This window comes from Gopherus evgoodei, chromosome 22 (assembly GCF_007399415.2).
Source record: "Gopherus evgoodei ecotype Sinaloan lineage chromosome 22, rGopEvg1_v1.p, whole genome shotgun sequence".
NCBI lineage: Eukaryota > Metazoa > Chordata > Testudines > Testudinidae > Gopherus > Gopherus evgoodei.
In genome coordinates this window covers 12,732,081-12,747,018 of record NC_044343.1, presented here as the reverse complement: position 1 = coordinate 12,747,018, position 14,938 = coordinate 12,732,081, and the positions used below count along the sequence as shown (strand labels likewise).

General features: G+C 54.3%; 1 protein-coding gene across 2 annotated transcripts in view; it reads right to left on the bottom strand.

Moving 5' to 3' along the window:
- Positions 1–8,168: 8,168 nt before the first annotated feature.
- The window catches only part of NFIC (nuclear factor I C), a 153,145-nt gene continuing 146,375 nt past the window's right edge, over positions 8,169–14,938 (bottom strand). For both annotated transcript variants that reach the window (XM_030540740.1, XM_030540741.1), the window contains one exon: positions 8,169–8,816. In XM_030540740.1, coding sequence (XP_030396600.1) covers positions 8,799–8,816 — 18 coding nt within the window. In that variant the 3' untranslated portion in view covers positions 8,169–8,798. The remainder of the gene's footprint in view (positions 8,817–14,938) is intronic.

Genomic DNA, 14,938 nt, shown 5'->3' with positions numbered 1-14,938 from the left:
TTTGTTGTACGGTTTTTACCAAAAAAAGTTACTTTAATTTTCTTCCTCCTGCCTTCCAAACCAGGCTGAGGCACTATGGAGCACCCACCGTTCACGGCAAGTGCCAGGGCCTGGGGAAGCCTGGACCGGATCGGACCGGAGAGGGCATGTGACACTCAGATCTCTCAACTGCCCCTGTGCTGACTCAGCCCCACATGGCCTGGCCCTGAGCAGGCCCTGGCGAGTCTCCTCCAGAGAACTGATGTTTATACATTTAAACGCGGGTGATGTCCAGGGGGCTGCACCCAGGGAGTGTGAATCCTGCCCTGGCTGGGGAGGGGTCTCTTTGATCTGGGCTCAGTGGGGTGAGAGAGGCAAGTGGCGGCTCCACAGCCTGTGGGTTGCTCCTGGTTCCAGAAGAAACCTGGGTCGTTGCCGTCACAGGGGGGACTCCTGATGACGGTGGCGTGGCCAGCGGCAGGCACTGTCCCAGCAGACCATGGAGAGGCAACGGCCCTTGGGTTCCTCTGGAACAGCCCGCCCAGCACTCACACGTTATGTCTCTGATCTGGATGCTCGCACCCCTTGCTCCCGCTTCCTCTTCACTGCTGCCTGCTCCAACCCACCGCGTCCCTGCCAGCCCAGCACGTCGCAGACCCGCCATCTCCCTGAAAACGCCCCTCCACTCCCGTCACACTGTGAAGCATGCAGAGCGGGGGTCTCCCGAGAGCCTGGCCATGTCCATCACTAGGGACTGCCCAGCTCACATCCTCTCCAGCCAGTGCCAATGACCCACCACCCCTGGGAGCCCGCGAGTCCAGCGTGGCTGCTGAGCGCTCTGGGTGTGCGGCAGGAGGCTCAGCACAGCAGGAGCCAGTGGAGTCTCCTCTCCAGGAGGTAAATCAATGTGATTTAAAATAAAATCACCAGGAAGATAGAAACAATCCCCCAGCTGCCCTTGATTCTGAGGTCAGGGGGCCAAACCAGAGGGTGTGGACCTGGCCCTGGCTTCACAGCTCAGCTCTAGGAGCCCCGTCCCCTCCCACCTTCAGAAGCATCTGCCCTTCTCAAAGGAAACACGGTGCTAATACCAATGACGAATCCCCCCTCACTACCACCACACCAGAACATATGTGTGTGTCTCCTTCCCACCCACCAAGAGCCTGCTGTGGAAGGAGGGAGATTCTGCTGCCGTGCTAATTAACTTTGGTCAGTTAAAAAAGAAAAGGAAAAACTACACAAAATCCCACTTCCCCTGTCCCACGCCACAGAACCCAGGCAATCCCTCCCACTGCACCGCGGGGTTGGATCAGTCACAGAGCGCCTCAGTAACGGAGCTATCGATACAGACAAAACAGGTATTGCATATTTTTTTCATACAGGATGCACTTTGTATGAACAACTGGAAGACGTATATGGGGGAAGCTGGTAATAAACGGGACAGCCTGGCAACTCAGCGTCCAACGCAAGAAAAAAGAAACCAAGTGCATGGCTAACGTACGGAGAGCTACCGCCTAATTTGGCCTGGACAAGGGGGGAGGCTGGGCGAGAGGGGCAAATGAGGGGGCTGATTGCCAAGACAATCTTCCTGCTGGGAGCACTAGAGACCAGGAGGTTATTCTTCTCCCCTCGGCTCAGCTCCTCCCTCGGACCTGCCTTAATCAGCCAAATGGCTCCAGACCGGGGCTTTGTTTGTTTCACACTCCCCCTGCGAATTTCATTGGTTTCTGATTCTGAAACCCAGGAAGGTTCCCTGGTTATTTATTTCTGTGTCCTGTCTGCCAGTACGGAGGGGTCCAGATTTAATGCCTGATTACAAAACAAATGTACAGTCTGGGGGCAGACTCGTCATCTCAGTTATGCTGGTGTGAAACTGGAGTAACTCCACTCAATGTGAACGGGGTCACAATGGTTTGAAACTGGAGTAACTCCATTGAATGTAAACGGGGTCACAACGGCGTGAAACTGGAGTAACTCCACTGAATGTAAACGGGATCACAACGGTGTGAAACTGGAGTTACTCCACTGAATGTGAACAGGGTCACAAGGGTGTGAAACTGGAGTAACCCCATTGAAGCCAATGGGGCTACAAAGGCCGCAAGTCAGGCATAAGCAGGATCAGAAGGGGCGCACCCCGGATTACGCCAGCACAGCTGAGCCTCGAGCCCAGCCCTACTCAACACCATCCCAACGTTTCTGAGCCGCACGGAGCCTTCCCCAGGACGTCAGAACTGACATACACTTCAAAAAGAAAATCGACAAACAGCCCCCAATTGAACCCTGAAGGGTTTGACAAATGGCGAAAAGTCCCCCCCCCTTAATTTTACTACGAGAACCAGTGCATGCAGCTATTCCTGTGCAGTGATACCAGTACGGTTAATACTTAGTCTTAGAAGGCAAGGCACATCATGTGGTATCAAATTTCGTGCAAATTAGGAAACATGGATTTTTAAACTTTTTTTCTTTTATACATAATTTTTTGTAAGGGGGGGGGAAGGTAGAGCCAGTTATACAGTCTGCCATGCACATTATCAGCCAGTAGCTGATTGGTTGAGCTAGGTCACATGAGTTCCTGTTAAAGCACCATGCAGTTTATTTCTAATTTTTTTTTGTATTTTTAATTTTTTTCCCCCTCTCCATCAATTGCTTTTTTTTGGACTTCCTGCGTCAGCCCCTCCCACAGAGGGGCACCAGACATGAGGTCCCTCCGCCCCCCTGCCAGATAAGGTCCCACCTTGGCGATGGACCTGGTATGCAAGGTTTGGCCCTCTTCATGGCCCGATGGTGAAACCAGCTCCTTGGAACCAGCCAGTCTAGCCCCCAAAACCAAGCGCTGAGAATAGGGTGCCTAATCCCCAGCCCTCCCCTGGACAATGCAGGTGTTGGGATCCCATCAGCCTCGCTTTGCCTTTGGCTGGTCTGTCAGGCAGCACAGACCCTGGAAGCTGGGAGCCCTCAGCTCTGGGAAGCAGGACGTGTATCTGGGGTGGGCGCAAGGGTGCGTCCCTCTTCCTCTTTGTGTCTGACTCGCTGGCTGATTGAGAGTCACTTCCAAAGGCCCGAGTTCCTGCTGAGGGGGAGAAACCAGCATCTCTGTGCCGGGTCTGCCAGAGGAGGGGGCGGAAGGGAAGCTGGCAGGGGGCACAAGGAGGGGGAAGAAATAGTGGGAGAGAACCCCCCAAAACTGTACAAAGCCATAGGGGGCAAAGAGTTTGATTCAAAGGAAAGTATCTCCGATTTTCACTGGAGCCAGTGCCTAGATGCTACTGGGGCTAGAGAGAGAGAGAGAGAGAGAGCGTGGGTGGGGATAGATAGGTAGATAGATAGATAGATGGGGTTGGTGAGGTTAGATAGATAGATGGATGGAGTGGGTGGGGATAGATAGATAGATAGATGGGGGGATGGGGATAGATAGATGGGGATGGTGGGGATAGATAGATAGATAGATAGATAGATAGATAGATAGATAGATAGATAGATAGATAGAGGGGGTGGATGGGGATAGATAGATAGAGGGGGTGGATGGGGATGGATGGGGATAGATAGATAAATGGATGGGGTGGGTGGGGATAGATAGATAGATAGATGGGGTGGGTGGGTGGGGATAGATAGATGGATGGGGTGGAGGGGTGGGGATAGATAGATAGATGGGGTTGGTGGGGATAGATAGATAGAGGGAGTGGATGGGAATAGATAGATAAATGGATGGGGTGGGTGGGGATAGATAGAAAGATAGATGGGGTGGGTGGGGATAGATAGATGGATGGGGTGGATGGGGATAGACAGATGGATGGGGTGGGTGGGGATAGATAGATAGATAGATTGATAGAGGGGGTGGATGGCAATAGATAGAGGAGGTTGGTGGGGATAGATAGATAGATAGATAGATAGATAGATAGATAGATAGAGGGAGTGGATGGGAATAGATAGATGGATGGGGTGGGTGGCGATAGATAGATAGATAGATGGAGTGGATGGGGATAGATAGATAGATAGATAGATAGATAGAGGGGGTGGATGGCAATAGATAGATAGAGGGGGTGTATGGGGATAGATAGATAGATAGATAGATAGATAGATAGATAGATAGATAGATAGATAGATAGATAGATAGATAGATAGATAGAGGGGGTGGATGGGGATAGATAGATAGATAGATAGATAGATAGATAGATAGATAGATAGATAGATAGATAGATAGATAGATAGATAGATAGATAGAGGGGGTGTATGGAGATAGATAGATAGATAGATAGATAGATAGATAGATAGATAGATAGATAGATAGATGGGGTTGGTGGGTGGGATAGATAGATGGATGGGGTGGGTGGGTGGGATAGATAGATAGATAGATAGATAGATGGATGGGGTGGATGGGGATAGATAGATAGATAGATAGATAGATGGATGGGGTTGGTGGGGATAGATAGATGGATGGGGTTGGTGGGGATAGATAGATAGATAGATAGATAGATAGAGGGAGTGGATGGGAATAGATAGATAGATGGATGGGGTGGATGGGGATAGATAGATAGATAGATAGATGGGGTTGGTGGGATAGATAGAGAGGGATCGAGGAGTATTGGGCTGAGCAGGAAGCCATTGCGGTGGGCCGTGGGGGGGGGGGGGTAGAAATGATTGTCACCGGTGATCAGCATCTGCTGCAGTGTTGACTCCCCCACGGGCAGCGGAGTGGGCTCTGTCTGTGCACCCCTGGAACGGACCCAGGGAGCAGCCTCTGGGGCCGTGGGGGAGGATGAACCAGGGCTGGAATCCTTTGCCCTCCGTCAGTACCCTGAGGGGACAGGAGGGGAGCCTGGCCTGGGGTGCGCAGGGCTGCAGGGCCGGGATGGATTTTCCTGCCGCCCTGGTGAGGACTCAGCCTGGGCCCAGCAGAGAAGCAGCACGAGTGGCTTGCAGGCACCTGGTGTTTTCCTGCTGCGAAGAGCACGCCAGTTCCCTGGCTCCCTTGTGCCCAGATGGCCCATTTGCAGCCTTCCTCTCCAGTCATCGCTCCTCTGCCATCCTCTTCCTCTTTTCCTGCTGGTTCTCTCCTTAAGGAGTGTGCACGGCCCTCGGGCTGGGAATGCGCGGCCCCACAGCGCCCCTTCTCCTCTCGCTGGGCACAGCAGAGCCTGGAGCTGGGGAGCAGGGCAGGGGCCAGCCAGCGGGAAGGAGCAGGGGGAGCAAAGGGCCGGTCTTGCTGTGCCCATGGGGAGAAGGGGCTGTCGTCTGGGGCCAGCTCTAGACGGGGTCCCGTGCTGGTGGAGGTGGCTGTGAGGGGGGACGGGCTGACTCCCTGATGTTCAGGCATAGGGGCACTGACGGTCACTGGGAGTTGGGCACCTAACTCTCCTTTGGGGCTCTTCCCCCGTTTGTTGATGCCCTGTGGGAGGGCACCGCCAGACGCTGGGCTATGCCAACAGGTGCTGGCAGTTGGGTGGCACTGCCTCTGCCTGGATTCCTGATGTTTTGCTCCATGGCCTTGGGGCTCCCTCCCCTCCCCCCGAGACACCTGCCCTGCCGCTAGCTCTCCCCCGCCCCAGGTGTATCTATGGGCAGGAAGCAGGGGACGGCCCCTCGTTTTTCCACTTGCCTGTGTGAAGCGGAGGAGACAGCAGCAGGGACGCCAAGGGGCCCAGCTGCGCTGGAGGCGGGAGGGAGTAGTGTGGTCCCGCCGCTGATCTAAGGCACTAACCGGCAGTGCTGCCTGCAGGGGGACAAGGCTGGGACTCCTCTCTCCGGGCCCCACTGCATCTCCATCCCACCTGCTCTGCTCCACGCTCGGACAGCGTCTGGGTCAGCAATCGCCTCCCCTTGGAGCCCGGCCTGCCCCGGAGATGGCCAGGGCTGGCTGCTGGAGAGCGATGCTGGATTTGTACCCATGAGTGGATGCCTGGGGTCTTCTCTAGGCGAGCCCAGCAGCTTCCTAGCCACATGCCGTGCCCTTGCAGCGCCAATGAGCCTGGCCAGAGCAGGGCAAGGGAAAGCTCTCCTCATTCCCAGCGTCTCATGGAGGGACAGACAGGAACTGGTGAGAAGCAGCCGTTGGACCTTTCGAGTGCTCTCCTAGGAGCCCAGGCACAGCACGACATGGGCCAGGGAGAGAGGAGGGTGCTGGCTTGGTGAATTCGCATGGCTGTCTGCCGTGACCGAACAGAGGATCCGAGAATGTGTGGGTGCCTTTGTCCCGTACCAGCAGTGCCCGCCCCCCCCAGGCAGGGCTCTTCCAGGGAGCCGAGTTCCCCGTCTCCCTGCTCACACTTTCGACTGCCAAAGGGCGCAGCCAGTGGCCTCGTTTCTCTTGCTGCTGTGTGAGGCACTCGTGAAAGTTTCGCTCGGAAGAGGCAGCCCTCCAATAACTGCCCGGCAACGGCATCTCACCCCCCTCAGTGTCCTGGATCGGTGGGCGGAGTCCCGAACTGGCCTCTCCCTCGCCGAGCCCATCCCATGCTCTGGCTCGGGTCGTTTAATTTAGCTTCTCTCAGGCCCAGCCAGGAATCCCAGAGAACGGGGCCCAGTTTGTCTTCATGCTTCTCTGTGTGCGGAAGGGCTCTGGGTAACTCGAGAGCATCTTTCACCAACGCATGTTAATATCCTGGGACCTGCATGGCTCCCCCAGCCCTGCGGGCAGCAATGGAGGGACAGGTGAAAGCGGAGATGCTGCACCTCCACACGCCCGGCCCTTGCGGCTCTCTGAGCTTGCCGACGCCCAGGGGACGGCAGCAGACAATTGAGGCATTTGAACCAGTCAGGAACTGCGTTCTACCTCCCAGCTGGGTTTGCTGATGGCGGGGGCTGAGGAGTGACTGACGGGGGAGAAGGAAATGGGGAGGTGTGAGCTGAGCAGAGCCCAGCCCCAATCCATTTGAATTTAGGGCACCTTGCCTACCCAAGTCATGGATCCAAGGCCTACTCCAGCCCCACAAACGGGGGTGGAGGGTCCCATCTGTGGTGCATCCTCTCAGGAAGCAAATCATCTCTCTTAAAAAAAAAAAAATCTCCCAGCAAGCCAGTGCCGGGAGCTCCAATCTCCTGCTGCTGCTCGTTTTTTATCATTCCCTCTTAAAAGTGCATTTCCTACAAAATGTGCAACACAATTGCAACCATCTCGCCACTAGTCTACATGGTACCTGTCCACAGGTGTGCATAGCTCTTTGTACACAGGTGTGTGGGGAAATCTTGCTCCGACCTTCCCTCCCCTCGGCCCGCCTGTCCCAGCCTAACTTTCCAGAGCCACGCGAGAAGAAGACTCGGTCCACACAAATCCCAGGCCCTGCCCTGGTAGCAGAGTCCAGCCCCACCTCGCCCCCACACAAAGAGAGCTGCGGGGTTTTCAAACAGGCCCCGCATTTGCCAGGAGCTACGAGGCGTAAGCTCCAGTAGGGAAAGTTTACCAGTGTGGCTACGTTGGCCCAGCCTCGCGCTATGGGCATGACACCCACGTAAGGCCAGAATAGCCTCACCCATGGGCTTCGACGGAGCCACACCACATGCTCACTACAGAGAGACAGACGGATTTGCTCCTGGCTGGCTCCGGCTGGCAGGGCTCGGCAGCAGGGGAAGGCACCTGGGGAATGGCAGACGCCATCGGGAGAATTATTCCCAGAGGAGAGATTGGGAGTTTTGGACTCAGCTGTTTCAGCCGATCAGAAATTTCCATTTCCAAACGGAGCTCCAGGGCTAATACCCAGAGCCTGTTAGTGCCAATCCGAACAGCAGCCTTGTGTCTGCTCCTTGTACATTCCAGCAGCCGGGCGGTGAGTCTCAGACCCGTCTCCTCCCTGCAGTGCTGGCTTGTGCCAAGGAAACGTCTCCCCCTGAGCCAGTGCCCTGCTCCCCGGTTCCTCGCCTGGAACGTACAGAGGAGCCCAGCCTACGGCTCAGCTCAGGGACAGCAGTTCTGTCAGTAGCCAAGTTACCCCGTCCCTTCTGCAGCCGGTAGTACCCAAAGGCAATGCGAGAAAGAGAAGGATTGAAGGGGCTCCGGCCTGTGTACCCCCGCCACCCTCGCTTCTCCACAACACCGCTCCTGTGAGGCACTGGAAAGCAGTGCCAAGATCCCAGGAGGGCTCCGTTCCCCACCCGAAAGAAGAGCATTTAATGGCATCGAGTATTTAAGAAAAACCAAAGCAAAGGCGAACGCTTGTCCGAACTCTGGGCCAGCAGGTGGCTGGAGGTGTCTTGTCTGGCATGGAACGGGGAACAACAGCGCTAAGGAGCGCTTGCCCGCCCCAGCCAGCACCTCTGGTTCAGAAACAACCGAATGCCTTGGTCCTTTGTCTTCCCACCCCACCCCAGCACCCTCCTGGAAAGTAAACAGTTTGCTGAGGAGGGTGGGCTGGGGGAACCTGGGAAATTTGTTCTTTTCTACTCACGAGAGGCGAGAACGAAAGAGGAAATCAGAAAGACAATTTTGCATATACAACCCTTTGGAGAAGTGCAGGCGAGACTCCGGCGCTGCTGCTGCTGCTGGGAGAGACCTGTGTGATGAGCTGTGTCCGTTCTCTTCCCAGGAGGTCGGCCGGCAGGGCAAATAGTGTTTCTGGCAAACGGGACTCCGCGTCGCCGTGCGTGTGGATCGCTGTTTTGTCTGTAGGGTTCTTGTTTGTTTTTACTTTTTAAAAAAGTTTGAACCTTTTCCTTCCTTCCTTCCTTGTAACGTCTTGGGTGTGGGTCTCGTTTTCTTTTTGTCGTCGTCATCGTTAATTCGCTCTCTCCATCTTCACCGAAAGGCTGGGCCTGGGGCTGTTACTTGTTTTCCTCTCGGGACGCCCAAAGCAGAGGAGAAGGGAGGCGACGGGACGGGGCAGCTGCGATTATCCCAGGTACCAGGACTGAGCAGGAAAGAAAGAACAGATGCCGCTGTTACTGATTTGCATACAAGCCTCTCCCCCCACTCCCAGCAAAGGCTGATGGGAGCTCGTAAGCCTCAGCCTCAGCTTTCAATTTATTAGAAGCCAAGGGACCCGACCCCCATGGTCACTGGTTTGAACTGGGCTCAGGAGTTACCTGGGTCACTGCAGGGCTTGCTTGTGCCCCTTGCCTGCCATCTCTGAGTTGGGGCACTAGGGAGGGGACATGCAAATACTCCTGGCCCATCTCAGGCAAATCACTTACTCGCTGTGCCTCAGTTTCCCCCCTGTGCCTTACAGGGACATACCACTGCTTTGAGCTATTGAGTGCCCTGAGCATCTGGGCCCAGCTGTGCTCCCTGCGAGATCCTCCTTGCTGCAGTCACATTTCCAAAAGGGGAGGGCACATGTGGTGTGTGAGGTGCCAAGCAGGGAGGGAGTGAACGCCCCAGCCTGGCCCCAGTCAGACGCCGGTGGCCCACGGAGATGACCCCACTCAGCTAGATCGCACCATCCCGCAGGTCCTCGCGTTCAGCCAGCTCCCGACATGTCAGAGCTCTGCCCGCCCTGCTTTTCTCCTCCCTTCCCTACTGTTCTCACCCCCTGCTGCCTCTGCTCCCTCCAGCACCACCTGATCAGCTCCACACGGCAACAGAACCTGCCCTGCAGGACATACGGAGCCACGGGCCGAGGCCAGAAGCTTTCTGAAAAGCACCGAGGGCATCATAATGCTGCCAAGGGGGGTGTCAGCATTAGCTCCAAGCTACAGGTGGGGAAACTGAGGCACAAACCCCAGAGGACAACACTGCAGCTGCTGAGCTTCTCCGAAGACAAGGGCCGAACTGATGCAAAGTGAGTTGTTGGTGGAACGGGGACTCGGAGGCAGGGTTTCTGACCCCTAGCCTAGCATGCCGATCCTCCAGCCACACCACCTCCCACCCACCAGAAAGCCACAGAATGGGAGACACCACCCCCGTCTCAGAGGAGTCACCCCCAACCCATCCATCTATCAGCACCTGCTTTTATCGGGGGAAAGTGTGTTTCAGGTCGAGACCAGGCAAACCCTGAGAGACCTCGACCCACCTGGGAGATATTTGGGGAAATTCTGAAAACAGAGCAGGAGGATCCCATGTGGGAACTAGCCTGAGAAGTGTGGCCCTTAGAGGAACAGGCCCCAGGGCCCTGGAGCCCTGGCAGCTCCGGCTGATAATCCTGCTCTGATGTACCTCCCGTTCCATGCTCACCCCAGCTGGGCTCAGCAGCTCTTCTGTCTCCCCCGAGGCCCAGCCTATTCCAACCCAAGAACAGCAGGTGGAAAAGTGACCTGAACGTGCCCTTTGGACCTTGCTCTTTTGCAGCAGCCTCACGGCAGCCACTCAGGACTGGGGGCCTCTTGGGAAGGGGATTCTCATGGAGAAACTCTCAGAAGCTGCATCCCAAGAAAGGGGAAACAACTCACAGGCAGGAGTTGTAGACCAAGCTGGATGAGCAAGGGTCTCAGAGAGGTGATTAAGAAAAAGCAGAAAGCCTACAAGGAGTGGAAGATGGGAGGGATCAGCAAGGCAAGCTACCTTATTGAGATCAGAACATGTAGGGATGAAGTGAGGAAGGCCAAAAGCCATGTAGTTGGACCTTGCAAAGGGTATTAAAACCAATAGTAAAAGGTTCTATAGCCATATAAATAAGAAGAAAACAAAGAAAGAAGAAGTGGCACCGCTAAACACTGAGGATGGAGGGGAGGTTAAAGATAATCTAGGCATGGCCCAATATCTAAATAAATACTTTGCCTCGGTCTTTAATGAGGAGCTTAGGGATAATGGGAGGATGACAAATGGGAATGAGGATATGAAGGTAGATATTACCACATCCGAGGTAGAAGCCAAACTCGAACAGCTTAATGGGACGAAATCGGAGGGCCCAGATAATCTTCATCCAGAATATTAAAGGAACTGGCACATGAAATTGCAAGCCGATTACCAAGAATTTTTAATGAATCGGTAAACTCAGGGGTTGTACCGTACGACTGGAGAATTGCTTACATAGTTCCTATTTTTAAGAAAGGGAGAAAAAGTGATCCGAGTAACTATAGGCCTGTTAATTTGACATCTGTAGTATGTAAGGTCTTGGAAAAAAATTTGAAGGAGAAAATAGTTAAGGACATTGAGATCAATGGTAATTGGGACAAAATATAACATTGTTTTACAAAAGGTAGATCGTGCCAAACCAACCTGATCTCCTTCTTTGAGAAGGTAACAGATTTTTTAGACAAAGGAAACGCAGTGGACCTAATTTACCTCTATTTCAGTAAGGCATTTGACACGGTTCCACATGGGGAATTTTAGTTAAATTGGAAAAGATGGGGGATCAATATGAAAATTGAAAGGTGGATAAGGAACTGGTTAAAGGGGAGACTACAACGGGTCGTACTGAAAGGTGAACTGTCAGGCTGGAAGGAGGTTACTAGTGGAGTTCCTCAGGGATCGGTTTTGGGACCAATCATATTTAATCCTTTTATTACTGACCTTGGCACAAAAAGTGGGATTGTGCTAATAAAGTTTGCGGATGACACAAAGCTGCTAACACAGAGAAGGACCGAGATATCATACAGGAAGATCTGGATGACTTTGTAAACTGGAGTAATAGTAATAGGATGAAATTTAATAGTGAAAAGTGCAAGGTCATGCATTTAGGGATTAATAACAAGAATTTTAGTTATAAATTGGGGACACATCAGTTGGAAGTAACAGAGGAGGAGAAGGCCCTTGGAGTATTGGTTGATCACAGGATGACTATGAGCCGCCAATGTGATATGAAAATGCAGTTTTAGGATGCATCAGGTGAGGTATTTCCAGTAAAGATAAGGAGGTGTTAGTACCGTTATATAAGGCACTGGTGAGACCTCATCTGGGATACTGTGTGCAGTTCTGGTCTCCCATGTGTAAGAAGGATGAATTCAAACTGGAACAGGTTCAGAGACGGGCTACTAGGATGACCCGAGGAATGGAAAACCTGTCATATGAAAGGAGAATGAAAGAGCTTGGCTTGTTTAGCCTAACCAAAAGAAGGTTGAGGGGGGATATGCTTGCTCTTTATAAATATATCAGAGGGATTAATATTAGGGAGGGACAGGAATTATTTAAGCTTAGTACCAATGTGGACACAAGAACAAATGGATATAAACTGGACACTAGGAAGTTTAGACTTGAAATTAAACGAAGGTTTCTAACCATTAGAGGAGTGAAGTTCTGGAACAGTCTCCCAAGGGGAGTAGTGGGGGCAAAAGACATATCTGGCTTTAAGACTAAGCTTGATAAGTTTATGGAAGGGATGGCATGATGGGATAACTTAATGTTGGCAATTAATTGATCTTTGATTATCCGGAGGTAAGTACGCCCAGTGGTCTGTGATGGGATGTTAGATGGGGTGGGATCTGAGTTAGTACAGAGAATTCTTTCCTGGGTGCTGGCTGGTGAGTCTTGCCCACATGCTCAGGGTTTAGCTGATTGCCATATTTGGGGTCAGGAAGGAATTTTCCCCCAGGGCAGATTGGCAGAGGCCCTGGAGGTTTTTCAGCTTCCTCTGCAGCGTGGGGCACGGGTCACTTGCTGGAGGATTCTCTGCAGCTTGAGGTCTTCAAACCACGATTTGAGGACTTCAATAACTCAGACATAGGTTAGGGGGTTTGTTACAGGAATGGGTGGGTGAGATTCTGTGGGCTGCATTGTGCAGGAGGTCAGACTAGATGACCATAATGGTCCCTTCTGATCTTAAGTCTATGAATCTATGAGAGAAAAGGGCTGATTTTTTTTAACAGGATGTTTTCTGCTGTGGGGGGCTTAGGGAGCATGGACCAGTGGTTAGAGCATGAGCCTCAGACTCCAGAGACCTGAGTTCAGGTCCCTCCTATACCACAGACTTGAATGCTGGGTGGCAACAGCTGTCTCCATTGAGCTGAATGGGAGTTTTGCCCTTGACTCCAATAGGGCCAAGGCTTCAGTGCCTGCTCTGTGCAGTTGGATAAGAGCACATCCCGGCCTCACGGGGCGTTATGAGGCTGAAGACTGTGAGATGCCCAGAGGCTACGGTGATGAGAGCCAGACAAGTACCTAAGACAGACTTCCTGGGGAGGAGCAGGAGGATGGGGCTGGCTCAGTCGACAGGGGGCTGGAGTGTTACATTTTTTAACACAGAGAGTTTTTCTCCTAAGGGTTTTTCGAGTGTTTGAGTCACACGGACACTGAGCAAACCCAGCATAGTTCAGCTCTCTCAGTACAAGCTCTTCCCTCGCAGATGATCTGGAGTCACGCCCTCTTCCCTCCTGCTAGCCCCCCCTCCAGAGAGCATCCCTGGGTGCAGAGGTGCCAACTTTCTGATTTCCCCGGGGGTGCTCGACCCCTGCTCTGCCCCAGGCCCCGCCCCCACTCGACCCCTTCCCCCAAGGCCCCACTCCTCCCTCTCCCCCCCAGGGCCTCCTGCCTGCTGCTGAACAGCTGATCAGTGGTGGGCGGGAGGCACTAGGGGGGAGAGCTGATTGGTGGGGCCCGCTGGTGCTGAACACACACTATTTTTTTTCCATGGGTGCTCCAGGCCTATGCCTGGATGCACAAGACTGGGATCTCCAAGGTGCCTCCTACAGGGAAAAGCAGCCCTCCCAGGCCCACTTTCCCCACCACCAGGGCCCAAGGCCCATGAGTGAGTCCTCAGGGCAGGGTCCCCTCTATGGGCTACATACTCGGTGTGACCTCTGGCCGGGAAGCCAACAGCCCCCTGCCACTCTTCTGTCCGCAGCTCCCACCCCCGCGGCAGCCGTGGGGTATGCCAGCGGGGGAGGAGAGGGACTGAAGGGATGTAAAAGTCTCCATTAGTACCACGGCTGCCTCTGCTCCTCAGAGCAGGGGCCTGTAATTTGCCAGCTTCCTCTCCAATCACAGAGCTTTCCTCCTCGCTAGCTGGCACTGGGTGGGTGCCCGCGGTGCGAGCTGCCCTCCAAAACCCAACCCCAGAGGCGGGTGGCATCCGCCTGCTGCAGAGAAGCCAGGGCTCAGGTGTGGTTTGAGTCCTGCCCCAATTAGCCAAGGGGAGTGCGGTTTATAGGGCCGGGCTGACCCCTCCTGCCAGCCCCAGCCAGGGGTGCCACAGGGCAGCAGAGCCAAGCTCCTGTCAGTGGCCCTGCATGCACAGCCAGGGTCCCTCCTCCCTTCCCAACAGCTCCTGTCACAATTTATGCTCCTTGCTGCCTTTCCCCGCAAATGTTCAGTTCTTCATCACCACCCCCCGTGGCTAAATACAGCGAGGGATGGGGAGAGGGGAGCAGTGCCCTAATGCAAAGGCATGGACAGTTCTCCAGCTCCCCCAGCCCCAGGCACCGCATGGCAATGTCCCAGTGGGTGGTTATGCACAGTGCACCTGCCATTGCCTCAGTGTCCCCAGCTTGCCCCTGGGACGGGCTTTCTCCCGCTCTCCACGGCTGTTAGTTAGAGCCCCCAGGCAGGGCCCCGTGCGCTAGGGGCTGTACATGCAGATAACAAACAGGTGGAGAAAGAGAGCATGGAAGTGCCTGGCCCAGCGTCACCCAGCAGGGCCATGGCAGAGCTGGGACTGGAAGCCAGGTTGCCTGAGTTCCCATCTGGTGCTCCGCCCACTAGACAGGACTTTCTCCCTGCCAAGAGCCCCTGCCCCGCTCGCCTGCCTGTCTGTTGTGGGGAACCGAAGCCCTGCAAGCTGGGTACGCGAGCCCTGCGAGTGGGCCAGGCGTGGTCAGCTGGTGTAAAGGGAATTTCAGCAGAGGTTCTGCAGATTTACACCAGCTGAGGATCTGGCCCCGAGCGGACCAACGACCTCAGTGTTAGGGCTTAGGTTGCTGGCATCCGCAGCATATTTCCCCCTCGCTGTGTGTCGGGGTGCAGGGGAGTGCAGTGCGCTGGGCCAAACCCCTCCTGGGTGCCAGCCCCCACCCTGACGGGGCGAGACAGGGATGGAGGCTCAGTTCTTGCACCACTGCCAGCATGGGGAGGCCCCACCAGCACCTGCAGTAGGGGGCAGCAATGCTGGGTCCAGGAAAGGGGTAGCCCCACACGCAGTCTGTTCCCTTGCAGGGACTACCT